Source organism: Manis javanica, chromosome 5 (genome assembly GCF_040802235.1).
Source record: "Manis javanica isolate MJ-LG chromosome 5, MJ_LKY, whole genome shotgun sequence".
Taxonomy (NCBI): Eukaryota; Metazoa; Chordata; class Mammalia; order Pholidota; family Manidae; genus Manis; species Manis javanica.
In genome coordinates, this window is record NC_133160.1 from 29,773,497 (window position 1) to 29,799,510 (window position 26,014).

The 26,014-nt window shown below is 49.2% G+C and overlaps 1 protein-coding gene across 3 annotated transcripts; it reads left to right on the top strand.

Annotated features, from left to right (window-relative positions):
* Nucleotides 1-468: 468 nt before the first annotated feature.
* Nucleotides 469-11,518, top strand: MAVS (mitochondrial antiviral signaling protein). Of its 3 annotated transcripts, none has more exons than XM_017654989.3 (8): nt 471-1,010; nt 2,958-3,127; nt 4,244-4,418; nt 5,608-5,780; nt 6,526-6,655; nt 7,048-7,179; nt 8,530-9,029; nt 9,968-11,518. In XM_017654989.3, the coding sequence occupies exons 1-8, from the start codon at nt 908-910 to the stop codon at nt 10,382-10,384; spliced, it is 1,800 nt and encodes a 599-aa protein (XP_017510478.3). In that variant the 5' UTR covers nt 471-907; the 3' UTR covers nt 10,385-11,518. The 3 variants fall into 3 exon arrangements, with proteins under 3 accessions (XP_017510479.3, XP_017510478.3, XP_017510481.3); XM_017654992.3 differs by lacking the exon at nt 471-1,010 and adding an exon at nt 1,017-1,232; XM_017654990.3 differs by lacking the exon at nt 7,048-7,179 and having other exon boundaries at nt 469-1,010.
* The last annotated feature ends 14,496 nt before the right edge of the window (nt 11,519-26,014 follow it).

The window sequence follows — 26,014 nt, forward strand, 5'->3', positions numbered from 1 at the left end:
ATATACATCAGTAGTTTGTTCTCTTTCACTGCTGTATACTATTCAATGATGCGCACGCATGTGTTTTACTTCCATTTTCTTGCTGATGCACATTTGGGTTGCTTCAGAAGTTTGCCTATTGGGAATAAAACCACAATGAACATTATTTGTGCTGCATGTTTCCAGGTAGACATATACCCAGGAATGGTTGCTGAGTGATACTCTTGGCATATGTTTAACTTCAGCAAGAGCTGTCAAACATCTCCCAAAATCTTTTCATCTCTTTTTAAAGCAGAAAAAATAAATCTCCACCTGGTTACTGTGAGAGTATTGAATGGGCTCTAAGGTATAAGACTGTAAACCTGTACCTGGAACACAGTAGGTGCTCAATTTTTCCTTGCTTCTGCCCCAACAGAGGAAACGGGAGGTGATTGGCAAACACTGTGGGGGAAGTCCCGCCCCAGACCTTTGCGGAAGGCCTTTGCCACACAGCACTCAGCCCACACCCAGCCAACCTTGCCGGCCCTGCTTTACACCCACCTGTTCGCCCCCCATTCTGCTTCCTCAGGCCTGGCATGTGTGTCACCTGGCTGGGCACTTGCACCCTTGTGAACTTTGCGTGTCACCCAAACTATGTGCCAAACCTTCGGTGCCCAGGAGCCAATGACGAAGAGACCCTCATTCCTGGAATTACTCGTTAGGAGGAAGGATTGCTTCGCTTAGAAAGTGCGGGGACCCGGACTCCAAGTCAGCCTTTGGTTTCTAGCCAGACCCTGGATTTCCTTGTTCTAGACAAACAAGGAAAGAAAATAATCTGTTCTTTTGGGCCCCAGCAAGAACGGAGATCTGTCCCAAGAGCGGATCCAGCGAGTCCAGGCCCCCAAACCAAGGCCAAGGGCCTCCTGCCGCCGTCCCGGTGGTCTGGCCAATGGCCGCTCGGCCCCGCCCCGCCCCGTCCCCGCCCTGCTGGGAAGCATTCGCGGCAGTGGACTGGTGTGTGTCTGCAGGTTACGGGGTCGCGACTTCTGGAGGTAAGGTCGCTGTGTCCCGGGCTCTCGGTCCTCTAGGCACAGGGTGCACGGACGCCTTTCGGGGTGGTGGCCCGCGGCGGAAGGAGCCGCGTGAGACTCGGAGTACGCAGGAGCGCCTGGGGCCTGGGGCACGCGGGGCTCGAGAAGAGAGGGTCCGAAGGCACCTGCGGTGCGGGCCAGCGAGGGCTCCACGCGCCGTGTCCTGCGCAGAGGGGTCGGGAGGTGAGTGGCGCGGGGCGTCTGCTCCGGCTGCTGGGAAGTTGGGCCGGAAGGAGCCAGTGCCGGCTTCTGAGCTCCTCCTGCGGCCCGCAGACCCAGGGTGACCCCCGGGCGCGGCCTGGCGCGAGTGCGTCAAACTCTGGCGGCCGCGGCCGCGCCTGGGGGTTAAGAGCTGTCGCCCTTCCCTGAGTCTTGACAGTTCTCGGTGACACCTGCTCCGAACACCAGCCCCCACCCCCTCCGCGGACCTGGGTCCGGTCCAGGAATCCTGGAATCTGAGCCGGAATTGCGAGTGCCCTGATAGGCCTCTGGGGCAGTCGGTGGGAGTCTCTTGCAAACGTCAGTCTGCGACACCCCTCTGCCCATCTTCTCTGAGACCGGAGAGAGGTGCCAGGAAAACATGGAAAATAAAAACAAAAACAAAAACGACGTTCCCCATAACGTCGGCTGCTGTAGAACCTCAAAAACCTTTGGAAGGGACGATCAGCAACCCAAGAACCACGGCTACCCTGGAGGGCAGGGTTAGAATGTCCTCAGCCCCTTCTTGAAGACTTCCATCTCACAAGAGAAGGGACTAAATGTTGCATCTTTCCAGGCATACCCTCACCCGGCGACCCCCTCACCCAGGCAGTGGCCTTGGCCCCTCCCAAGGGCTTGAAGGCAGAGGGCTCTGTGAGTCACCCTTGCTGCAGGGGCCTATGTGCCCTGCAAGGTGTATTGTGAACTGCAGTGAGGCAGCAAGACCTGGGTTCAAATCCTGTCAGGGCCACTGGTCGGCTGCAATGGCACCACTTCTCTCAGGGTATTGTGGAAGGGGCTCAATGAAAGAAAGTAAGCATGTGCCTGCCTATAGTGGACACTCCATGACTGTGAACACATATGGGCTTCCTTTCTTTTTCATTGGACCATATCATACCCCCACACTCTGTGCCTTAAGGGCTGAGGCTGGGGTGCAGAAGAGGGTAATACCTGACTTCTGCTGGTACCTCCCTGGAGCCATGGGGGAGCAGGAAAGGGGCCATTTGCATCCACAGAATTGTTCTTTGTTCATCTCTTGATGGCTCAGAGAACCCCCCACCCCCACACCATCACCACCTCCCTGAACCTCTTGACTTCTGTTATTAGCACTTGCCCCACCAGGGATGTAGCCCCTTAGTGCTTAGCAAAACAACTCATGCAACCTAGGACTATGACTGTGAGGTCAGTAGATGTGGCCATGGGACTGAGGCCTCAGCACTTTGTGGGCTGCAGCCTGTTCTGTTTGTCCACTCACTAGCAAGCCCCTTGGTTTCTTGGGACTTCATTTTCTTCACCTTTCAAGTAGGGCAATCCGATTGTTATCATGTTGGGCTGCTGCTGCTTTTCTCTAGTATACCGTCAAAGAAACAGCACTTCTAGGTGGCGCCCTCCTGCTGCCAGTGGCTGGGGGCACGTACACACCTGGATGATAGTGGAGAACTAGAGCCTTCCCCAACACCCACCAGGCAGACATCACCCACCAGAGCCCTAGATCCCTTGGATTGGATTTTTTCTGGTCATCAGCTCATTTTTAAGCAAATTCATTCATGGCCTATGGAACTCAGGCAGTAATCAAATAGGATGTTTAATGAGAATAACGATTACAGGAAAAAGAAAAAAATCCCCAAGAGTGGAGAAAGAATTGCCTTTTGTCCAACCCCACTCCCAAGTCTTGCCATGTGGGATGTTTTATTCCTTTTTTCCTTTCAGGCCATTCACCCTTCACGGGTCAGAGCCTCTGTCACTTCAGAACCTGGACAGCGATGACGTTTGCTGAGGAAAAGACTTTTGCATATATACGCAGCCATCACAGCAATTTTTGCCATATTCATGTGCTGGAGATTCTGCCTTACCTGTCCTGCCTTACAACAAGTGACCAGGTGAGCCAGGGCATGGCAGCCAGCCACTGGCCGGGGACAGGGCTGTGGAGTTCAGAGTTTCACCCAAGCCAGGCCCACCTCCTTCCTTTTCTGTCCTCTCTATCTTCCTTCCTGTCCTTGACATTTTTCTAACTTTCAAAATGAGCAGTTCCAGCCTCACTGGGCTCCCTCTTGTGTCATTTTTGTGTAGTGCTAAAAAATACAGCTCTGGCTGGCTGGGATTTCCGGGTTCCACTCCCCTCCCGGACTTTTACTGGAACCGTTTATTTTTCTTCCTCTTGTTGTTCCTGCTCGGTTTTGATTCCATTCCCCCTGTCGTGGGATGCTGGCAGGGAGCCCGGGGCCTAGTTTTGAGAGTTCACAGGAGGCAGACCTCCTTAACTCCCCCAGAATTTGCTGTGGGCCCCTAGTGTCGTGGGCCAGATCCCTCCCAAGTTAGCTGTTCTCAGATCAGTACCCCTGGGCTCTCCGCTGCTTCCTCCTAACAGATGCTGGGGGCACACAGGTCTGTGGCTGATGGGATTTGGGCCCTTCTTGTATTTTGTGGTTTGTCCCTAGCTCTGTAGTAAATGCTCTCATGGATTTTCATTTCTGCTGCCTGGTTGCTTGTCTGTGGGAATTTGGGTGGACTTGCACCAGGTTTTCAATCTTGCCCCGGCTTATGCTCCCTGTTTCTTAGTTGGCCTCCTTGCTCCTTTGCCCTGTTTCTTTCGCCTTATTTTTCCTACACACCCTTTCCTCCTTTGCTAATCCAAAGGCTCTCTTTTTGCCTTAGGTCTGTAGAAGCGCAAGGCTTTGACCTCCTGGGTCGGGACTCATGCCCCGGGCTGGTGTAGGATCTTTGTTACCTTATTTCTGCTAAGCCTCAGGTTGCTCATCAGTGAGTAGGGGTAATAGCATTAAGATAATTCATGCACAACTCTGAATGGGGAGACTGGGATACACTAAGAGCCTACTTCTTGATAGCTGCCTTTAAACATGGGCTCAGACCCTGGCCTGGTTCTGTGCTCTGATCCAGTTTCAGATGGCTGCCCGGAGCCTCTCTGCTGCCGTCCCCTCCAAGTGGGGAGGGACCAGGGCCACCTGGCTGAGCAGGTGGTGGGCTGTGTCTTTCAGGACAGACTGCGGGCTTCCTATGAGCGCTTTGGGAACCAGGACACCCTCTTGGACCTCTTCAACAGCCTTCGACGGCGCAACAGCTGGGTGGAGTCCTTCATTAAGGCACTGAGGGCCTGTGAGATGACTGGTCTCGCTAATGAAGTGGCCCAGGTCTACCAAAGCAACCTGCCCCGTGAGCCTCCTGCCCTGGTCCTCCTCCTGTCTGTCCCCCAGGCCTCCACTCTCCTTCTCCCCCAACCTCTGTGCCTCTTGCCTTTCTCTGTCACCTCCCTCCTGCTACTCCTGGGCAGTGAACAAACTTGGGTGTACATCCCAGGTAGCCATGGTCTTTGGCTATGTCCCTTGATTTCCCTGAGCCTCAGTCTTCTCCTCTGTGAAATGGGCTAACGGCAATATCTACCTTGTAGGTTTGTGGTTGGCACCCTCCAGCAATGGCATGATGAGTGCTTAGCTGGGGCTGGCACCTCCATGGGCTCAGCCAACAGTGCCTCTTCTAATTCTGTGGCTACCACCTTTGCCTCCTGCTCTTTTCTCACTTCCTCCTGTCTCCTCTCCTCTCCACTCCCCTCGCTCTCCCCTCCCTCCACTGTCTCCTCTTTCTCCTTCATTCCTCTTCCCTCTTCTCCTCCCCTCCCCCTGGAGCCTTCTAGGTCCCTGCCCCAGCTGCCCCATCACTCCTCAGCTCCCTCTCAGCCCTCCTGCCAGGCCAAGTGCCCAGAGGGGGTTTGGTGAGGTCAGGTCTGAGGGGCTGAGACAGGAAGAAACACAAGCCAACCCTATTTATATTTCAGTCTAGTGACAACTCCTGAGACCCTGCTCAGATTTGCAGCCTTAGAATATCGCCTTGTTTGCCTCTTTCTTTTCTCTCCTCTTCCCTCCCTTCCCTCCTTCCAAGGGTGTCTCTTCATTTGTGGAGATGAACAGCAATCTCCTGAATGCAAACAACTGTGGTGGGGCCAGGGGCAGGAGGTGGGGCAGAGAGTGGGGGGCCGGGGAGGCAGCAGCAGGTCAGGGTCTGTTAGTGGTGACAGCCACCTACCAGGAGGAAGAGAAAGCCCAGAATGCCTGGGCACAGAGAAATAGTGACTGCTGATCCAGTCTGGGTGGTGAGAGGCCCACGAGCTCTCTCGTCCCGCTCTCTCCTCCTGCCTCTCCTTGTTGTCCCTGACTCCTTTCTCCCTCCCACTCCTGCCTCCCCCTCAGTGAAGCTAGTCTCCTCTGAGGAGTGTGTCCCACATCAGGACAGGTCTTGGAGATGTGGGCCTGGTAACTGTGGACCTGGGGGTCCAACAGAACCCAGACCCCTACTGTCAGAGATTCCCCTGATTCCTCCTTGTCGTCACTGTATCTTTGTTCTCCAGGGACCCTGAACCGCCCCCCAGCCCCTCTGGAGCCGCTGTCAGTTCCTGCTCAGGTTCCAGGGCCCTCAACTCCTGCTGTGGTACCCAGCATCCCCCACAATGGCTACAGAGAGGTGGAGCCAAGTTTCCCAGTCCCTGTTCAGGACACCCAGCCACCAGAGGCCCTGGGAGAGGTGTGTTGTCTTGACCTACCCTGCACCCCCTGCTTTTGTATTTCTCTTTACCCACTTCTGCTCACCCAGCCTTCCAGAAGCTTTTTCTTGACTCCCCCAAATCATTCCTGATCTCTGCTCAGAATCCCAGGGTTCCCTAGGGGGATCTGCCCTAGACCAGCTCCCGGACGGCAGACCAGGGCTTTATCCTGTGGCAGACCCAACCCTCTCATCAGCCAGCTGTGAGGTCACACTTGGAGGTCTTTGCAGTGGCAGTGGTCCATGTGAGATGTTGGGTTGGGTCAAGGGACCAGGGAATGCCCAGGTGAGGGGAGTGAGGGAGCAGGGCAGGAGGGGGTGGGGAGGGGATGGTGGAGCTATAATTATTGCTAGTAAAGTCAAGTTTGAGGGAAAGATGACTGATTCTATTTGGATAGATGAATGGGCAGTGGGGTATCTAGGAGACACCAAACCATGGACTTAAAGCTCAAGAAAGAGATCTGTGCAGTGGCTTTAGAGAGGCACCTTTCTACAGAGCCAGACAGGTGAATAGGGACTCCCCATGGGTATGTGTGTTTTCTGTGACATGGGTTCAAAGTCATCTGAGACAGGGTCTGGCACTTACTGAAGCTGAGGCAAGGACTTCTTTGGTTTCTGGGCTCCATGACATGGGCTGCGGCTGGAAGGAGCTGCCCCATGAGTGTAAGCTGCCCTTTGCCAGCTCCTGGGAGAAGCAACTGCCTTATTCACATTTTTCGTGTTGCAGAGTTCAACAAAAGCCCCACAGATACCTGGTAGCCCCCTAGAGCCCACCTCTGACATGGCAGCTGTCAGTCCTCTGACCTCCAGTGGGCATCAGGAGCAGGACACAGAACTGGGTAATACCCAGGCGGCAGGTATGTGTGGAATCTGGAGTTACAGGGCCTTTCTGACCTCTCAGTGTGGGTGAAGATCAGAGTTGCCCCTCTTCCTTGGACTGGAGGCAAGGGTGGGAATAAAGGGAGTTCACCCCAGGGAGCAACCCAGTTCTTAGCGGGCATATTAGCATTTCTTATGTAATGAACAGTCCCTAAATTTAGTAGCTTAAAATATGACTATTTTTTAGCTCATGATTGTGTGGGTCAGCAATTTGGGCTGGCTCAGCTGGGGAGTTCTTGGATCTTGTCTGAATTCCCTCCTGTGTACACACCAGTGTGCATAAAAGCCCTGCTTATGGCTGTTGGCTGGGGTACCTTGGTTCGCTTCCATGAGTTCCTCATCCAACAGCAGACAAACCCTTTCATGGCAGCTGAACAGAATTCTGAGAAGGCTCCTGGGGCAGAAGCTCAAAATGGCAGTGTTCCTCCTGCCTCATTCTGTGGGCCAGAGCAAGTCATAAGGTCAGCCCAGAATGAAGAACAGGGACAGACTCCATTCCTAGGTAAGAGGACGGAGCTACATTGCAGAGGGTATGCATGCAGGTAGGGAAGAGAATGAGGGCCACTTCTGCTTTCTATCAGATGGACTCTGTAGGGGCTTACCAGGACCTGGGGGGCATGCAGAAGGGCTGGGCCAGCTGTTGGCAAGGGAGCCCTACCCCCACAGGGGTCTCTAGCTCCCAGTGAACCACTAAAACTTCTCAGCCCCCAGAGGAAGTATGGTCGTCATCAGTCAAAGGCCCAGACCCTCACACCAGACCTTAGTGCTTCCTGTCAGGAATACAGAGCTACCGCTCTGATCTCCCAGGCTGGCATCTCTCTGCACTGCTCTTTCCCAAACTGGGCTCCACATGATGCTGGTGCCCCACCAGCCCTCGGTGCCCCTGGGACAGCCAGGGCACATAGCAGTTAAAGGCTAAAAGCCATCTGAATGCCCTGTACTACCATCACCCCCAAACTCTGCTCCAAGCACTCACTTATACTTTGTGATGTCATCTTGCCAGGGAGCATCTTTCAAGAAATGCCACTGTGGACCAGGGAAGCAAAAGACACCTAGATTTCACTACATGCCTGGACAGAGGTCCCATGAATTCTGTGGTGGCAGATTTGGCAGGGAGGCATCAAAATCGCCCCAGGTCTTTGTTAGCCTGTAGGGGCTGGCACATGCTTTCTCAAAGCTCCGTGGGGGAATCCTGATATAACTGTATGTCGCCACCTACTCCCTTCTGCTTCCCCAGGTGTATGCCCTTTTCCCCCTGGGGGTGGCTTTGTCCCTTCACACCCTCTCCCTACTCAGCCCTTAGGCCTCCTAGATCTGCATACAATGGGGCCTGGCTGGGATCCTGGTGTCACCTGACTGGCGGGAACTCTCCTGCTGGAGCAACCCTGCTGCCCTTTGCCCTGGTCCAGGATTGCTTTGCTGGTGGCAGATGTGGGTTGGCAGTGGGGGGAGTATTCAGGATTCCACCAGGTTAAGGAAATGACAAAGGCAGGCACAGGAGGAAAGGGGGTGTCCCAGGCAGGAGAAGAAAAAGCAGAGAATAATTAATAACCATCATCAAGCTTCTGGGTGCCATGAGAGGGAGGGGCTATTTCACCCTGAGGGAGCGCAGATCTGGGCCACAGGTCAAGGTCTGAGGATAGACAGGACCCAGAATGTGCCTGCACCTGCTGGATCTTGGGGCCTGGGAGCAGTGACCAAAGGAACTGTGGAATTCCCCACTGGGGAGGAGGTTGGGAGGCCTGGATGCAGTAGGGGCTTGAGCTGGGGCAGAGAGACCCTTCCTCAGCCTCCTGATCTCAGGGTGACTGTGATTTTAGGGTAATAGTCCTCTTTGTTTTTCCACCTGCAGGCATGGTCTCCAGCCTCCCATCACCCTGTGGGCCTGTGTCTCCGACTGTCTCCTTCCAGCCCCGGGCCCGTTCCACCCCCAGACCAAGCCGCTTGCCTGGACCCTCAGTGTTAGTTCCATCCACTGGCATGTCCTCCTCTTCCACTGGCGTGGTCTTTGCAGGGGGTGCCCATGAGCAGGGTGAGGCTGCCATCTGCTCCAGTGGGGCAGGGGCGCCCACTAACTCTATAACTGCCAGCACGTCACCCTCCAAAGTGGGTAACAGCTTGGTGCCTTCCAAGTTGCCCACAAGCTCAAAGCCTCCTGGTACAATGCCTGCTAATGTACCCACCAACCCAATGCCATCCAAATTGCCCATCAACTCAACACGTGCTGGCACAGCACCACCCAAAGCACCACCTAAAGTGCCTACTGACCACAGGATGCCTGCAAACATGGTGCCCAGCCAGGTGCCTGCCAACACAGTGCCCACCAAGAGGAGCACAGACAGACCTGTGAAGGTGAGTCCTGCTCCTTGCAGTGGTCCAGGCCCCTGCCCCCAGCTCTGTCCTTGCATCCTTTCCAGCCTCCATTTTGTCTCTGATCTGGACTAGTCCAGGCCTTATTTTTGAGGGTGTAGGGACAGCTGAGACCTACCCTCATCCATACCCCACACCATACCCTTTAGAGTAATAATAGTCATTACAGTTCTTAGTGTGGATGCCAGGAGGGTCGGGCATGGTGGGCCACCCCCACTGGTCACATGCATTAAGTCACAATTCAGAGCTCAGATTCCCTGTAAAGCTTAGCAGTGCCATTTTGCTGCTGATGAAACAGTGAGGGATCGAGCAGAGTGGCCTGTCTGCCTCAGTGCCTTGCTTTTCACCACCAGGACAGCTGGCCTGCCCCTCCATGACACAGGTATTCAGACAGTCCCAGCCTATCCAGCAGGGGGCAGCCACTCTGACCCTGCAGGCCCCTGACTGCTGCCCCTTCCATGCCTGCACGTCTGACCCCGCTGCTGCTATCTGCCTTGAGGGACCAAGTTGGTGGGGCCCTGCGGGCTCATGACCAGGCCTCTGGCCTATTAGCTGCTCCATAGCCCTGGAGCCCAGGCAGAATGTTGATGGAGCCACTCACCACCAAAGGATGGAGCCACTCACCACCAAAGGCTCTGAGTGGGTGGAGAGGGTAGGGGAGAGCTCATAGGCAGGCCAGTGAGGAGGCGGAGGGCTGCCCTGGAGGAGGTCACTGGTGCTGCCGCAGGGCCTTTGTCCCCTCCTCCCCCACTGCCCTCCTGCCCCATCAGCAGGTTGAGTCCCCAAGAAAGGGTGGCCTCACCAGCACTATGGGTAGGAATTGGGGGTGGGGTTGCTAGTTCATGCCCTGGCTTGGGAATGGGGCCATCCAATCTGGCTTGTCCCTCTGCCATCCCAAGTTTTCCTCCTTCCTTTCCCAGGAGACTCCAGCGTCCCCCTCCGGGACCACGGCTGGGGGCGGCCCACATCCCTGGGGCTCAGAGCCTGAGCTGAGCAAGCCCGGCGTGCTGGCTTCCCACATGGCCAGCCAGCCATTCTCGGGCTGCTCCGCGGACCTCGCCATCAGTCGCGACTCTTTGGGCCCGGGGTCTGACAACGCCCTGGAGGAGAACGAGTACGAGTCGATGCATACCTTTAGCATCCATGTGGCCGAGAGCCCCAAAGCACAGACCCTGAAGGACATCCCTGGGCAGCGCGCCGCCGCACAGGCCCCGGCAGCGGAGGAGCAGCTGGGCGTGGGCACTGTCCCCTGGGCACAGTGGCTCGGGGTGGCTGCGGCGGGGGCGCTCCTGGCCACACTCCTGGCCGTGCTGTACCGACGACGCCTGCTCCAGTGAGGCACCCGCGCCGCCCCGCCGCGTCTCCTCCCTCCCCCGAGGCACGCCTGACCCGCATCGCAGTCTCAGAGCCGGGTTGTCCCTGCGCCTGGGGCTGATGGGGGCTGGTGAGAGAGGAGGCCACGCTGCCGTGGGACTGAGCATGGGAGGCAGTAATTCCATCCCCGCTCATGCTCCTGGGCTCCCACACCAGTCTCAGCTGTCTACGCGGACCTCACCCTCTCGCCAGTGGGTGTTGCCCATGTCCTTTTGAGGTGGCGCCCTGTCCAGGCCCTATCCCGGTTTGCCCAAGTCCACAGATCAAGAGGTGCTGCTCGAGAGTGCAGGGGGTGGCAACATCTTGGTTCATGGCAGCTGGCAGCAGTTGTGCATAATAGGGGATCCCACAGGACCTCAGTCCAGCCCCTAGAGCCCAGTGGTTGCCCTTGCCCCAGAAGCGTCAGGGTGGCTCCTCTTCAGAGACCTGGTAGCTCTGGCCAGTCCCTCACCCCTGGGGTCCCCCCGCTTTCCTGCCAGGGAAGGAGTGTGAGATATCCAGAGGTTCCCCTGGACCCCTGGGAAACCTCAAGTGCTTGGTAGGCCTGAGGACCACCTTAAGAGCTCCTCTCCAGCCTCCTCTCCCTTCCTCCTGGTCTCCAGTCTGCTCACCTCCAGGGGCTGGCATTGGTTTTGGTGGGGGCACCTGCAGGGGCAGAGCTCAGACCTAGATTCGGATTTCAGCTCCACCCCTTCCTGGGCTGTGTATTCTTGGCAGATGATCAGACCTCTGCTCTTGCTTCCCCACATGGACAGTGAATGTTCATGGTTCATCTTCACTGGGTTCTGAGAACACAAGTGTTTGTCAAGTGCCTGGTCCAGAGCTGGTGGCCACTAAATGCTGCTCCCACCTCTGCCCTGCCTGGTCTGGTAGAGATGACGGCACGAGGGCTGAGTGCCCAGTGGGTAAGGGTGTGGGTCTGCAGTGTAGGGCAGCCCAGGCCTACACCCTGCTCTGTTTCTCACAAGCTGTGTGCTTTTGCACAATTAACCTCTTTGTACTGGTTTTCTTAGCTGTAAAGTGGGGAAGAATAGTACAGTTTTAAATCTATGTCCCCTAGTGTTGTTGTGAGGATTAAATGAGTTTATCTGACTAAATCTTAGAATGGTTCTTGGCATTTCTAAAGGTTGGATACATGTTATTTACTACTCTAATGTGGAGAGGCTGGAGCACTTGGCTGCCCCTTCAGAGGCACACTCAGACCCTATGGACTCCTCTCACCCCTTTAGATTATCCCTTTATCTTGTGCATCAGGGAACTGTTGGGCAGTGGGGAGGGAGGCATGTCTACTGGGGCAGCTGTGTGAGATGGGGGCTGGGGGCTGGGGTGCTACCCAGCAGCCAGATCCATTGCCTGTATCCTTGTGGGTTCTTTTCAGTCCGCATCACTAGACAAGGGGCAGGCACAGGGCCTCAGGGCTCTGCAAGGGAGAGGAACTAGAGCCCTGGGGGGACCACGGAGGGTGGAGATTGTTCTGCACCTGCTTTGGCTGCCAAAACCTTTCTTTGCACTACCATGGGGGACTTCTGTGACCTCTACCTTTAATGACCTTTACATCTGAACTTCTCTTGATCCTTCACTTGGGACCCAGCCACCTGCACCCTGAAGTCAGGAGTGGCCCCTACTCAAGCTGTCTGTATCACTTTCTGTCACCCTTGCTCTTAACCAGTGCTTTGTGCTACCCCCTTCCTCCCAGTCACCCTCGTCAGTGAACAGTTTGTACACAGGTACTAGTTTTAATGTGTCACCCTACCAGGGTAGCTTTGAAAACAAGTATGTCAAGAAAGCAATGTATAGCCCCAAAGAATGCTACTTAAATGGTAGAATTTCAAGTACAGTGACCAGCCATGGGGACACACCTTTGGGTAAGGTATGTAGGAAGCATTCAGGGACCTATCTGGCACTTATGCTGGCTACAAACCTGACCTGGCCTGTATTGAACAGCATGCCTGTTTTGGCTCTTGCTAACCTGAAGTCTTTTTTTATTTAAAATTTTTATTAGGGTATTGTTGATATACACTCTTATGAAGGTTTCACATGAAAAAACAATGTGGTTACTACATTTATCCATATTATCAAGTCCTTCCCACCCATACCCCAATGCAGTCACTGTCCATCAGTGCAGCAAGATGCCACAGATTCACTATTTGCCTTCTCTGTGCTACACTGTTTTCCCCGTGACCCCCCCACACCATGTGTACTAAACATAATACCCTTCCATCCCCTTCTCCCTCCCTCCACCTGCCCTCCCATACCCCTCCCCTTTGGTAACCACTACTCCCTTCTTGGAGTCTATGAGTCTGCTGTTATTTTGTTCCTTCAGTTTTGCTTCATTGTTATACTCCACAAATGAGGGAAATCATTTGGCACTTGTCTTTCTCCACCTGGCTTATTTCACTGAGCATAATATCTTCCAGCTCCATCCATGGTGTTGCAAATGGTGGCTGAATAGTATTCCATTGTGTATATGTACCACATCTTCTTTATCCATTCATCTACTGATGGTCACTTAGGTTGCTTCCATATATTCGCTATTGTAAAATAGTGCTGCAATAAACATAGGGGTGCATGTGTCTTTTTGAGTCTGAGAAGTTGTATTCTTTGGGTAAATTCCAAGGAGTGGGATTCCCAGGTCAAATGGTATTTCTATTTTTAGTTTTTTGGGGAACCTCCATATTGCTTTCCATAATGGTTGAACTACCTTACATTCCCACCAGCAGTGTAGGAAGGTTTCCCTTTCTCTGCATCCTCACTAGCATTTGTTGTTCTTAGTCTTTTGGATGCTGGCCATCCTTACTGGTGTGAGGTGATATCTCATTGTGGTTTTAATTTGCATTTCCCTGATGATAAGTGATGTGGAGCATCTTTTCATGTGTCTGTTGGCCATCTGAATTTCTTCTTTGGAGAACTTTCTCTTCATATCCTCTGCCCATATTCTGATCAGGTTATTTGCTTTTTGGGTGTTGAGGCATGTGAGTTCTTTATATATTTTGGATGTTAATCTCTTGTCAGATATGTCATTTACAAATATATTCTCCCATACTGTAGGATGCCTTTTTGTTCTGTTGATGGTGTCCTTTGCCGTACAGAAACTTTTTAGTTTGATGTAGTCCCATGAGGTAATTTTTGCTTGTGTTTCCCTTGCTCAAGGAGATGCGTTCAGGAAGAAGTTGCTCATGGTTATATTCAGGAGATTTTTGCCTATGTTGTCTTCTAAGAGGTGTGTTTTCATGACTTACATTCAGGTCTTTGATCCATTTCGAGTTTACTTTTGTGTATAGGGATAGACAATATAGTTTCATTCTCTTGCATGTAGCTGTCCAGTTTTGCCAACACCAGCTGTTGAAGAGGCTGTCATTTCCCCACTGTATGTCCATGGCTCCTTTATCATATATTAATTGACCATATATGGTTGGGTTTATATCAGGGCTCTCTAGTCTGTTCCATTGGTCTATGGGTTTGTTCTTGTGCCAGTACCAAATTGTCTTGATTACTGTGGCTTTGTAGTAGAGCTTGAAGTTGGGGAGCATAATCCCCCCAGCTTTATTCTTCTTTCTCAGGAATGCTTTGGCTATTTGGGGTCTTTTCTGGTTCCATATGAATTTTAGAATGATTTTCTCTAGTTCGTTGAAGAATGCTGTTGGTATTTTGATAAGAATTGCATTGAATCTGTAGATTGCTTTAGGCTGGATGGCCATTTTGACAATATTAATTCTTCCTATCCATGAGCAAGGGATGTGTTTCCATTTATTGGTATCTTTAATTTTTCTCATGAGAGTCTTGTAGTTTTCAGAGTATAGGTCTTTCACTTCCTTGGTTAGGTTTATTCATAGGTATTTTATTCTTTTTGATGCAACTGTTAATGGAATTGTTTTTCTGATTTCTCTCTCTGCTAGTTCATTGTTAGTGTCTAGGAATGCCACAGATTTCTGCATATTAATTTTGTATCCTGCAACTTTGCTGAATTCAGATATTAGATCTAGTAGTTTTAGAGTGGATTATTTAGGGTTTTTTATGTACAATATCATGTTATCTGCAAACAGGGACAGTTTAACTTCTTCCTTGCCAATCTGGATACCTTTTATGTCTTTGTGTTCAACCTGAAGGCTTCTAAAAGGCCCCTTCAAGTAGTGTTGGGAGCTGGCCAGTGTATTAAGGCCTATGGCCAGGAGAGGCCTTGGGGTAGTTGATAAGATTTCAGATCTCAGGAGTCCTGGATGTGGAGTGTGGCTTTCAGCTGCAGGGGGATGCATGCAGAAGGGAGACCAGGAAGATTACCTGGATCATGTGGAGGCCAGAGCCCAAGACCCCTACTCACAGTGGAGGGCCCAGCCATCTATATGTGGAGACTTGGGAAAGTACACTTCACCTTGGATTAAAGACTGGAGTGGGGCAAGAGAACTCAGACTCACCAGTAGTCAAGGTATTGGCTTATCAATCCCTTTCACCTTCTCTCCTGCTGAAACATTTCTCTCAAAGCCCGAGAAACACTACTGCTTCTCTCTCCCTGGAAAACACTTACAGACTTTTCTTGATTTACTGAAGCCAGACAGTGCCAGCCCGCTGCCCCACCCCACTTCCCTTGCTGGGTGCACTCAGATTTAGGGAAATCTCTAGTCAGAGATCAAGAAGATACCCTTTACCCTGTCAGGCCTTGGATCATGGTAGCTTCTTTTCAGAAAGTTTATTGTGGAAAACTTTCACAAGAGTAGAATATAAGAAAAAATAGACACCCCCACCCCCACCTCCACCCCTGTGCCCATCACTTAGCCTCCATAATTATGGACTCATGGCCAGTCTTGTTCAGCCTTGCCCAATTCTATTTCTGCACAGGTTCCTTTGGTAAGTCAGAGAATGAGGGGTTCAGAAAGCCGAGGGGCAGGCTTCGGTTAGGAGGATTTTGTGGCAAAGGCTGTCTGTTTTCTCCCAGGGCAGCATTAGACATTCCCCTCTTGACATCTCACTTGAACTACCTCCAAGTGTGAGCAGCACTGGGTTCTTGTCTTAGGAGAAGGGAGCCAGAGGGAGGAGGGAACCATTGATAAGCACCTTGAGAGCGTCTGGCTATTGCATCAGTTCAAGCAAGGTGACAATATGGGTGTGACCAGAGGCAGTTTTCCTTATTGCACTAGGGGCCTTGTCTAGGCTCTGACAGAACCTTTCCAGAAGGTAGAAATTTCCCCTCTAGGACAGATTCAAACTCCACGGCATGTCTCCTGCTCTTAAAGGAATCTCTCCTAGGAGTGGAGTCATTCAGGCCTTGAGGGTCCTGATGCACAAGCTGGTGGTCAAAAACTGCCCTCCACTCCCCCAGGGAAAGCAGTGTCCAATGTTCCTGGCCTAATCTGTGCTGGAAGTGATAACTCCCCATGGAGGAAGGTAACATGTGCCACCTGTGCTCACTTTTCTGCTCCTTTCCCTGTAGCCCAGGGCCATGTTCACACTTGGTGTCAGGCATGGCCACCTAACATTCCTCACCTCTAGCTGCTCTTAACAATAGCAGCAATAATAAAAAGGACTACTGCTTATCCCGTACCTTGCTGTGGGCCAGGTGCTGGGCAAAGCGCTTTACATAATATAACTCATTTACTCCTCAAACAATTCCACAGAAGCAGTACCATTATATCCCAGTTTACAGCTAGTCTGCAAGACTGGAAGGGAGGAAGGACCAGCGGGGACAATGCAAAGGAAAACTGACTCCTGAGCCTGAGCTGGATATGCTCTATGCCCATGACCCACAGCTGATCGGGTGTCTGTAGCTCATGATCTCATTTAAAGTGAGATTTCACAGCAACATATCCCTTCCCAGTGTGCCCAGATCTGCCACCTGCTATTGTAGTTTAATGTGCAATATATAATTAATATAGTCTCAGGGTGTTACAACAATATGACAATCATCATGTGTGTGCCATGTTTAATGGCCTGAGGCTGTATCAGGGCCCAAGCCTAAAATTTCAGGCCTCCAGAGGCCGGTTTGGTATAGCAGACATTGTTTATTACAGGATTCCCCTGTGCCAAGCCTAAAGCCTAAAACGAGCAAGGCACCTGCATATCCTCATGCTTTCATATTATCTTTTCATGTACTTATATAATATTTATTTTGGACCTACTGTGTGCAGAGTACTGGTAAAGGCCTTGGAGATAAGCACCTCACCCTAAAAGCCCCCTTCTACTACCATTGGTGTCCCATACAATAGTGTGTGGTTTAAGGACTGTTTCTGAAGCACAGGTGGGAGGGGACAGACAAGTAGTTATATAACATTCATAATTAACTAATCACTATAATAACTGAATTATAAATAACTAAATAAAAAAGTAACACTTAGAGTCTACAGGGAATAAGAAAAATATTAAGTATAAATTTACAAAGACATTCACCAGAAAGGCTAAAATGAAAGTGACAAGATCAAGTGTTGACAAAAATATAGCAACTGGAATTTTCATAAACTTTTGGGTGAATGTAAGTTGGTAAAACTTGGAAAACTGGCAGTATCTTCTAAAGCAGAACATACCCTACATATATGTAGAAATACCGCTCATACAAGCACAAAAGAAACGAGTTTGTCCACCACATATGTGGCAGAATATTTCTAAATGTACTGGTCATAATAATCCCAAGCTGGAATCAACCCAAATGTCCACCCATGGTAGAATGGATATGTCCTTATACATCCATTATCTATGTGGTAAAATCACATAGAATACTAGTGTACCACAATGAGTATGAATAAAAATATTGCCACACACATCATTGGCAGTATAGACATGATGTTGAGCAAAAGTCAGTACCCACAAAAAGTGCTCACTGTATGATTCTATTCATACAAAAATTACAGAAATAAACAAACATGGCCCATGGCATTGAAAGAATGGTTACCTTTGGGAGGGAAAGAGCTGGGAAGGGCATTCTAGGAGTACCTCCTGATAGGAGAGTATCTTTCATGACCACTTGCAGTTGATGACCAGACTCCCTGTTGGCAATATGGAAAGATGACCCAAATGAGAACAAACAGAGGCTATTTGTTCAGAGCTTGCAAGAGTCAGCCACCACCACTTGCATTTGGCAGGCAGGGAGTCAAAGGCAGCAGGGATGGGAGAGGAGGTAAGGTTGGGATTGGAAAGAAGCTGGCAGACATTGAGCAACCCCTGCTCATCTGGGCCCACTGTGGAGTCCATGGCTTGGCTTTCCAGGCTGGTTACTGCCGAGGTTTCAGGTCAGAGTTCTACTGTCATACACGTCTGGCCAGTCCCTTGTATGTTCAGTCTCTCAGAGTGAAGAGTATGGGCTCTGAGAGGGGTCTCCACTGCTGGAATGGAAGCGACTGGGCTCATACACACTTTCTCCAGCTCCCCATCCTTCCCTCAGGTCAGGTGTATTTGCCTCTGCAAATGGCTGAGGCCAATGGCTGGAGGGCTCAGCTCCAAGTCATTGCTTAGCTTCTACACCCACCAAGGTTCTTTTCTTCTTTAAGGCTTGGCTTACAGCCTCGTGCTATGGGAAGCCTTCTTTGATTAGAACCTTATAATTTATTAGGCTTCCTAAATTCCCATGATTTACTTCAAGCCCTGCAGAGTAAACTCCCATCTCCTTGCCTGCATTTAAAAAACCTATACTGAGTATGTTCTTCCTACTTACTCAATGCTGTTCCTCTAAAAAATACCACCACCAAAAATAGACCCCCAAACACAACTTTTTATGGAAGTAAAATACACATACCAGAAAGGGTACTCAGACAGAAGGGAGTTGAGGGGCAGCAGTGGGAAGGGATGAACTGGGGACAGAAAACAGGAGTGGATGGGAGCAGTGCACAAAGGGAGGAAGCATTGGGTTTTAGTTCTGGGTCCACAGCGTCCTGGTGTCTCTTAACCTCCTGGACCCGTGAGGCTGGATCAGATGGCAAATCCTTTCTCCTCCAGAGCTCAGTCTCATCAGAACTTGAGCGCCCTTGGCAGCCACTCCAGCAGCGGCTTCCTCCCAGCCCTGCTCCCCCTCCCCTTCCCCAGGTGCCATTGCACTCATGGGAACTGCTGATTTCCTAGCAATCACTGTTTCTATTTAATCAATTTGCTTGTATTTAACATAAGAAAGAAAAGTCCTTGTGTTATCACTTGCAGCTGGAAATCTGCTTGTTGCAGGAGGTGTAACCAAAGGAATTGGGAAAAAACTGGTAATCGGTGAAGTAATTTTCTTCCTACTTGCTGTCCTGACGTCCTTAGAATTGGGAGTACACGGACACTCATTTGCAGTAATTCTGCTATCATTACTTCTAGAAACTTAAGATCCTTGAACATTTTCTTCCTTCATCCCACTAGTTAGGAGGGTCTATTTATGCCAGGTGTCTGTTTGTAGTGGTAACTGCAGTGAATGTAAACTACTTTCAGTCCACGAGATCTCTCCCCCTTCTCCTGCCTTTGCTCTCAGGAGTTTTCTACTCAGAGACATGCTCCTCAGCCCTCAGGGTGTGTGGCAAGCTGTAACTTTCTGGAGTGTCTCAGCGGACTCCTTCCTATCCACCCAGGCCGGGGTGGGGGTGGGGGGTCAATCTCCCCTCGAATTTTCACCTTCCTTATAATCTAGTCTCTTTAAATCATGTTTAATTACACAGGTTAATATATGAAAACGTGTGTGGAGAAAGTGAAGGTTCCTATGGCCAAGATTCTCACCTGGCCCTGGTCAGCTACTTCACTACACATGTGTGGGCAATATGCTTTTATTGACTCTATATTAAGAGCTCCACCCAGTGCTTGGGTGACGTGACATGGCTGCTGCACAGCTGCAGGGCTGCAAGACTGCAGGAGAGCAGAGCAGAGGCTGCAGTGGTGGCAGCGCCAAGGACAGAGACTGAGACGGCTGTCGGGGTAGAGACCCAGAGTCAGAGACCAGCTTGCTGCATGCAGACTCGTTCTGAGTAGACAGAATTCTAGTGATTTACCTCCCACCCTGGGAATAAAGTTGGGTATAACCCTTTCACCCCAAGAATGTTCCACTGTCATCTTTGGTCTCATTGAATCCATACTGAACTTACCTGGGGCTGAAACCCATTGACAAGAGAGTCAGTAACAATGTAGTGCCCACAGGTGTGCAGTAAGCAAGTCGACCAGGGTCAGGTGAGAATCCTGGCCATAGAAACTTTCATTTCCTCTACACTCCACCCCTTCAGGATTCTCGCCTCACTATCTATATGCCCTCAATCTTTCATGATGGTCCCTGTGCAAGAAAGCTGGAACATTGTAGCCAAATTCCACAGTAACAACAGAGGTTACAACAATATACAAATAACAAAAATTATGACACATAACAAAAGTCATACTAACCATCAAGCCTGAGGAGATTCATTGCCACAAAGTGGTCATCCCAGCTGTACTCAAACCAGTTTTACTCATGTGAGTTCATGACTTGCACTTTCCATGCACACCTAGCAAGCAGCAGTTTTTACTAGTGTGTGTGCCAAATACACAGAGACATTAGGGGAGACTAACCATAAGGGTGATAAGACATACGCTTCAGTGATACCAACATAGGCAAATCTTGTCCATCGGGGCTGTAATGGGGAGATGGCAGCATGCAAACAGGGTATGACTCTCCTTTTTTCTGCAATTCATGGTCACATGCTAGGAGCCATCTGGCTCTTCCACTGGCCATACCAGGGAACCAAAAGGACCATGCGTGGGCCTTACAGTACCCACCTACTCCAGTCCCTGGAGGGCTTCTCCAACCTCTCCAGCAGAAAGTCTTGCAGACACACAGGCTGTTTTTTTTATTTTGTTTCTGGCTTCCATTTCTTGGTCCTTGTTTTAGCCAACGGCCGAAACCGTTATTCCAACTTCAACTGCTGCCATAGCTCCAGTAAGATTTTGACTTCCCATCTAATTTCTGTCTGTTCCTGTCCCTATTAAATCAGCCAGCATCTGGGTTCTTGTGACCTTCACAGGGCCCTTTAAATTCCTTTGAGTAGCAGACCTTATTTCCCTCCATGCTCTCACTGCTTCAGCCTCTCCAAAGTCTGCTACTGTACCTATAACTTCACTGATGGGCTGTCCTAAGTGAGGGGCAAGGATGGCCACTAGGAGCCCAGAGATGGGGGAGCTGTTTGAAGCACCACATTTCTCATTCCCGCAGTAAAAGGCTCCTCATCTGGGCCATAATTCTGAGGACTATAAATGGTATTTTTCACGCCTAATTCAGTATCACCCGTTGGAGCTCAGTATACATCTGCCATCTAGTGGGGGAAGATGGTAATTCACCCTGATTGGGCCATACATCATGAAGTGTGGCCATTTGAGGAGGGAGTGATTTTCTGGGGTCTGTCTGATGTGCATTTTGCAGTCACTGCCTCAGGCAGGGTAATTCGGCAGGGAAGCCAGTTTTCCTATTTCTAACCTGGATAGAATAATTCCGTCAACACCTACATCCCCAAAAACACAAGAGTCAAGCTGATGTTGACTCTTGAGGGCTTCTGTCGAAACTGGGAGCCCAAATCTACCAGCTCAGCCTGAGTATAGGAGCGGAGCTTAGTCTCCATGACCTGGGGAGGGGGCTGGCCCTCTCCTGGAGGAATCTGTGGCTGCCACGTCTTTATTTTCTTAACTACAACCAGGAGGGCTTTCAACAGAGGAGGGGAGGATGCCTCCAGCACCAGCAGAGCCTGCACCCCTACCTGCTTGTCAAACCTGGGCTCCTCCTCCATTTCTGGGCTGATGGCACCACTACATCTTTCACCTGCCCCACAAAACCAAGCAGCCTGCATTCTTGGGCTGCTGCCTCTCCTGCCACCCTGATATCCTTTACCACTTCTACAGCACCTTGTAGTGATGCCATTTTAGTCATCAACAAATTTTTCACCTCCTTTATGGCACCAGGTAGCTCATGTTCTCATGCTGCCTCTTCTTATGCTTCTTGCAGGAGGATGTCTTTCTCCCTTATGAGAAAAAGTCAACCCATGGTTTCTGCTGCCTCATGGGCACTCTGTTTTAAGGAATTCCCTATTTTGCTGAGGGCCACCTCTACTGCCTCAGACATCACCTCCACTTCTCCCCAGTCCTGGTTGGCTGTGGGGATGGGGGAGGGGCAGCCCAGTCCTCTAGGAGGCAAGCCACCTGAGACCACATGTCCACTGGGAGACACTTAGTCTCCCCAACCATAGGGACAGCCCACTGAAGCACTCCTCTCATGAGGGCAGCCTGTTCCATTCTTCGGTGTACAGTGATTCCTGCTGATGTTGCCAGTTGTCTTGCCAGCAGATTTCAGCCTGGGGCAAGTTCACTCTTGATTTGGTGAGATCAAATGACAATGGAATGTTCTTGGGGTGAAAGGGTTTATATCCAACTTTATTCTCATGGTGGCAGGTCAAGTGCTAGAATCTCATCCACTTTGGAGCATGTCTGCATGCTGCATGCCGGTCTCTGCCCTTGACGCTGCCACCACTCCAGCCTCTGCTCTCCTACATTTGTGCAGCACAGAGCATTGGGTGGAGTTCTTTATATAGACTCAATAACAATGTATTGCCCACACATGTGCAGTGAGCAAGCCGACAAGGGTCAGGTGAGAATCCTGGCCATAGGCTTCACTTTCTCCACAGGAGGGTTTAAGCTCCGGGCAAGTTCACTCTGGATCCAGTAAGACTGAATAACGACAATGTAATGCTGGGGGTAAAAGGTCTTATAACAAGCTTTATTCATGGTGGAAGATCAAATGCTAAAATCCCATCCACATCCACCAAGTCTACATGCAGCAAGTCCATCTCTGCCCGTTGCCTCCCCTTCTTCTCTGGGTGGGAGTCTTTATGTAGCAACACAGTCAATAATAGCAAAAATTGCCAACATGTGTGCAAGCATGCACCTGTGAGCATTACATGTGTGCAGTATTTGCAAGTAAATTTGGGTCAGGTGAGGATCCTGGCCATGGTAATTTCCATTTCACCTACACCCTGACACCCACAGGGGAGAGAGTTGGGGCCTAGCCAAGAATGCCCAGCTCCTTCTTTCAAATTTACCAATCAGATAATACATTCCCTCTCCTATTGCAGGGAAGTGTCCTTACCTTGTACCACATAAGCATCTGTCTTCTCTAGCCACACTTAGTGCCAACTCCAGATAGCTGTGCACATGGCAGGAGCTCAGTGGCTCTTTGGTTGTCAGGTTAATTTGTTAGTGTCCCAGAACCCTAGCTGAGCTCCAACCTTTGCAGTCTCCAGCTGAGTTAGGTCACTATGCCTACCTTACCCTTCAGTACTGATGGGTGTTTTGGAAGATTTTTTTTTTTTACACGTTTCCTTTGGAGTTTATAGTTAAGGTCTCATTCATTTGGAACCCTTTGTTTTCAAATTCAAGATATTTCAGACAGGGATCATATTTGATTTTTCCTCTATTCAAAAACTCGATGAAAAATATTCTTTAAGAGCACTGTCCTAGGCCCTCTGGGCACAGTAACAAATCAGTGACAAAGGGTCCCAGCCTCATGGAATTGCAGTCTAGTGGAGAGATGGGTGTGAAATGAGAAAATAAACAACTAAACAATGAAAAGGGTTTTAAGTTCCTTGAAGGGAACTATAATGAATAAATGGAAAATTTCTTATAAACACTTACCACAGGACCTATTCATATGAAGGGTGAAATCATATGTCCATAGAAATATTTGTAAACAAATTTCATAGCACTTTTACTAACAATAGCCAACAACTGAAAACACCTCAAGGCAGTACCACATAGTGGAGTACTTCACAGCTATAAAAAGGACAATACTGATATAGCAACAACATGGATGAATCTTAAAAACATCATGGTGAGAAAAAGAAGCCAGACTCAAAAAAAGAGCATATACTGAATGATTCCATTTGTATGAAACCCTGGAAGAGATAAATACAACCTACAGAGTAGACATCAGTTTAGTGGTTGCTTGGGACCAGGGTAGGGAAGGTTTTGGAAGGGGCACAAGGGAACTTTGGGGGAGGGAAAAGTTTTTAATTTTGGTGATGTTGGCTACCTTTACCAAAATGCATCAAACTGTGCACTTAAAATGGATGCATTTTATGTATAGTAAATTATGTCTCAGTAAAAGTTGATCAAGATGCAGTTGGAGAGGAAATAAATAAATAAAACTGGGAATGAGCAGGGAGGGGAAGCAAGGCCTACTTAGAGAGGGTGGTGTTGAGGGCATTTTCAGAGGGAGAGACATTGACGCTGGGACTTATGCATGAAATTGGCCAAAGGAATGAAGGGTGAAGATGAGTGGGCTGTGGTGGGAGTGTTCCACAGGGAGGAGGAATTGCAGATACAAAGGCTTTTGCTGATAATAACTACTTCTGATGATAATTAATTGGGTCAAGATTGGGAGATGTTTGGCCTACTTAAATTAATGAAATACCTTTGAAGAATGCAAGTAGTATCCCACTAACTTGCAAACATTAGTGACTAGTGATGAACCATTCTCATATATTCATTGGTACAGGACCCATAATGACCTCTGGATAGCACTTAATAAGCCATTGATTTAAGTCAATATATGAGGGTACTCAAGAGTAATGCAAACAGTACTTCACTAAAATGCTAAATTTCACACTTTCATTGATGTAGACTGGTGTTCTCTTTCAGTGAATATGACCGGTGACAGGGATTCTGGGAGGGGAGCAGAGAAAGTTCTGCAGTAGCTCCCATATGCCAAAATGAGGTAGACAATTCTTCCTTTGTGCATTTATGCCTGTTTTTGCAGCTTGCAATTTGAGAATCCTTAAGAAATGTCCCCTGAGCACTTTTGGTAGAAAAGCTGTAATTCAGGATACTGGATCATGGGAGAGGACAGGATAAAGTAGTCTTGATAATGAGGGCTTGGTCCCCACTGTTATTGTTTTAAGACCCTGGTTCCAAGTAAGAGAAGACATTGTAAGCTATATTAAGAAATAAAGCAGATGGGAAGACTTAAGACATTTTTTTAAAAAATTTGAACTTGAAAGACTTACATTTTTCTAATAATTGAGATTTTTCACAGAATACATTAGAAAACTTGAAAGGTACAGAAGGAAATTTTAAATGAAAGAAAAATGCCTCTTAGTATCTTATCTACTATTAAAATATTATACATTGTTGCACTTTTTTGGCATGTTCATGTTTTACAATATAATTGAAATTATACTGAATAGTGTATATCCTACTTGTTTCACCTATTCATTAAAACTAGGCAGTCTGTACTATTTGAAACCTCCGTGTAACATTTTTTGTGGATTCATAACATTTAACTCACTCAATGTGTTTACTTCACTGAAGCATTGCTATTATGCACTTTCATTGTCCCATGTTTATTGTGATTACCACAATAAACAATGCCCCAATGAATGAAGCAATATCTTTTAGATTATTTTACTAGAAGTTAAATTCTCAGAGCAAAGGAGAAAGTATTTTAAGGTTATTACTAAAACATTATTTTAAATAAACAAGTGAATGTTACCAAAATGTTACTCTTCAGTGTAGCTTTTCAACTTTGTTATTTTCCTAAATAAACTGGTCATGCACGGTGGTGGCAATGAAGGGCCCATCCTGGCCGGTAGCAAATTTTTAAGTGGCTTTGCACTGGCAACAATTCTGGATTAGATGCATTTTTGATGTCTTGTTGTGACAGGTACATTCAGCTTCACCAGTTCTGATGGTGCCTCCGGTCCACCAGGGCTTTCTCTAGCCAGGCTGGATGTGAGTCCTCAGTCCACATTTTAGCCTTGTTTCTTTTCCCAAAGGCTGTGTCACTGTTCTTTTTGAGTTCAGTCTAACACGGTGGTCTTAGGCATCTTATTGAGGCTTCATTAATGGTTTTGCAAAGCCTTAGTCTTTTTCTTTTTTAAGGCATCAATGATATACAAATCTATGAAGGCTTTGCAAGAAAAACAATGTGGTCACTACATTCACCCCTACCATCGAGACCCTCTCACATCCCATTGTAATCACTGTCCATCAGTGCAATAAGATGCCACAGAGTCCCTATTTGTCCTCTCTGAGCTACACTGTTTTCCCCATGACCCCACACACACCATGTGCACCAATCATGATACCTCACAATCCCCTTCCCCCTCCCTCCCTACCTGCCCTCCCCCACCCCTCCCTTTTGGTAACCATTCAAGACATTTGTTTTAATGTTACAGGAAGGAGCCCAAAGACAGCAATGTATTTAGCCCAGGAAAGGATCAAGAGAGCTGGAAAAACACTAACATTCTTCTGTTTTGCTCCATGCATCTGCCGATTCTTGGGTCTCTGTTCCTTTGCCTGCTTGGGGGATATGGCATTGCACAAACTTGGCTGTTGGACCCTAATATACAGATAGGGAGAGGGATTTCTTAGAGAAGAGTTAATAGTTGTTAGCTGGGCAGATATTGAACATTGTCTATTGCAAAGAGGTATTTTAAAGGATCCCAGTGTTGCTATTGCCACTGTAATCATTTGTTAACAGTGTGTGTGTGTGCGCACCAAGCAATTTACAACAAGGAAGTATATGATAAATGTCATTAAGAGTGACATCATAAAGGATCAGAAGGTTCATAGCTAACAGTGGTAATCAATGAAGACTTTAAGAAGGTATCCTGTGGGCTAAACCATGGAAAGTGGGCTGGATT

Bases quoted from the DNA above. Each gene is read 5' to 3' on its own strand.
- MAVS (XM_017654989.3), top strand. From the start codon at position 908: ATGGCCGCTCGGCCCCGCCCCGCCCCGTCCCCGCCCTGCTGGGAAGCA. The intron at 3,128-4,243 runs GTGAGCCAGGGC...TGTGTCTTTCAG, and splicing joins GCCTTACAACAAGTGACCAG to GACAGACTGCGGGCTTCCTA. The intron at 5,781-6,525 runs GTGTGTTGTCTT...TTCGTGTTGCAG, and splicing joins CACCAGAGGCCCTGGGAGAG to AGTTCAACAAAAGCCCCACA.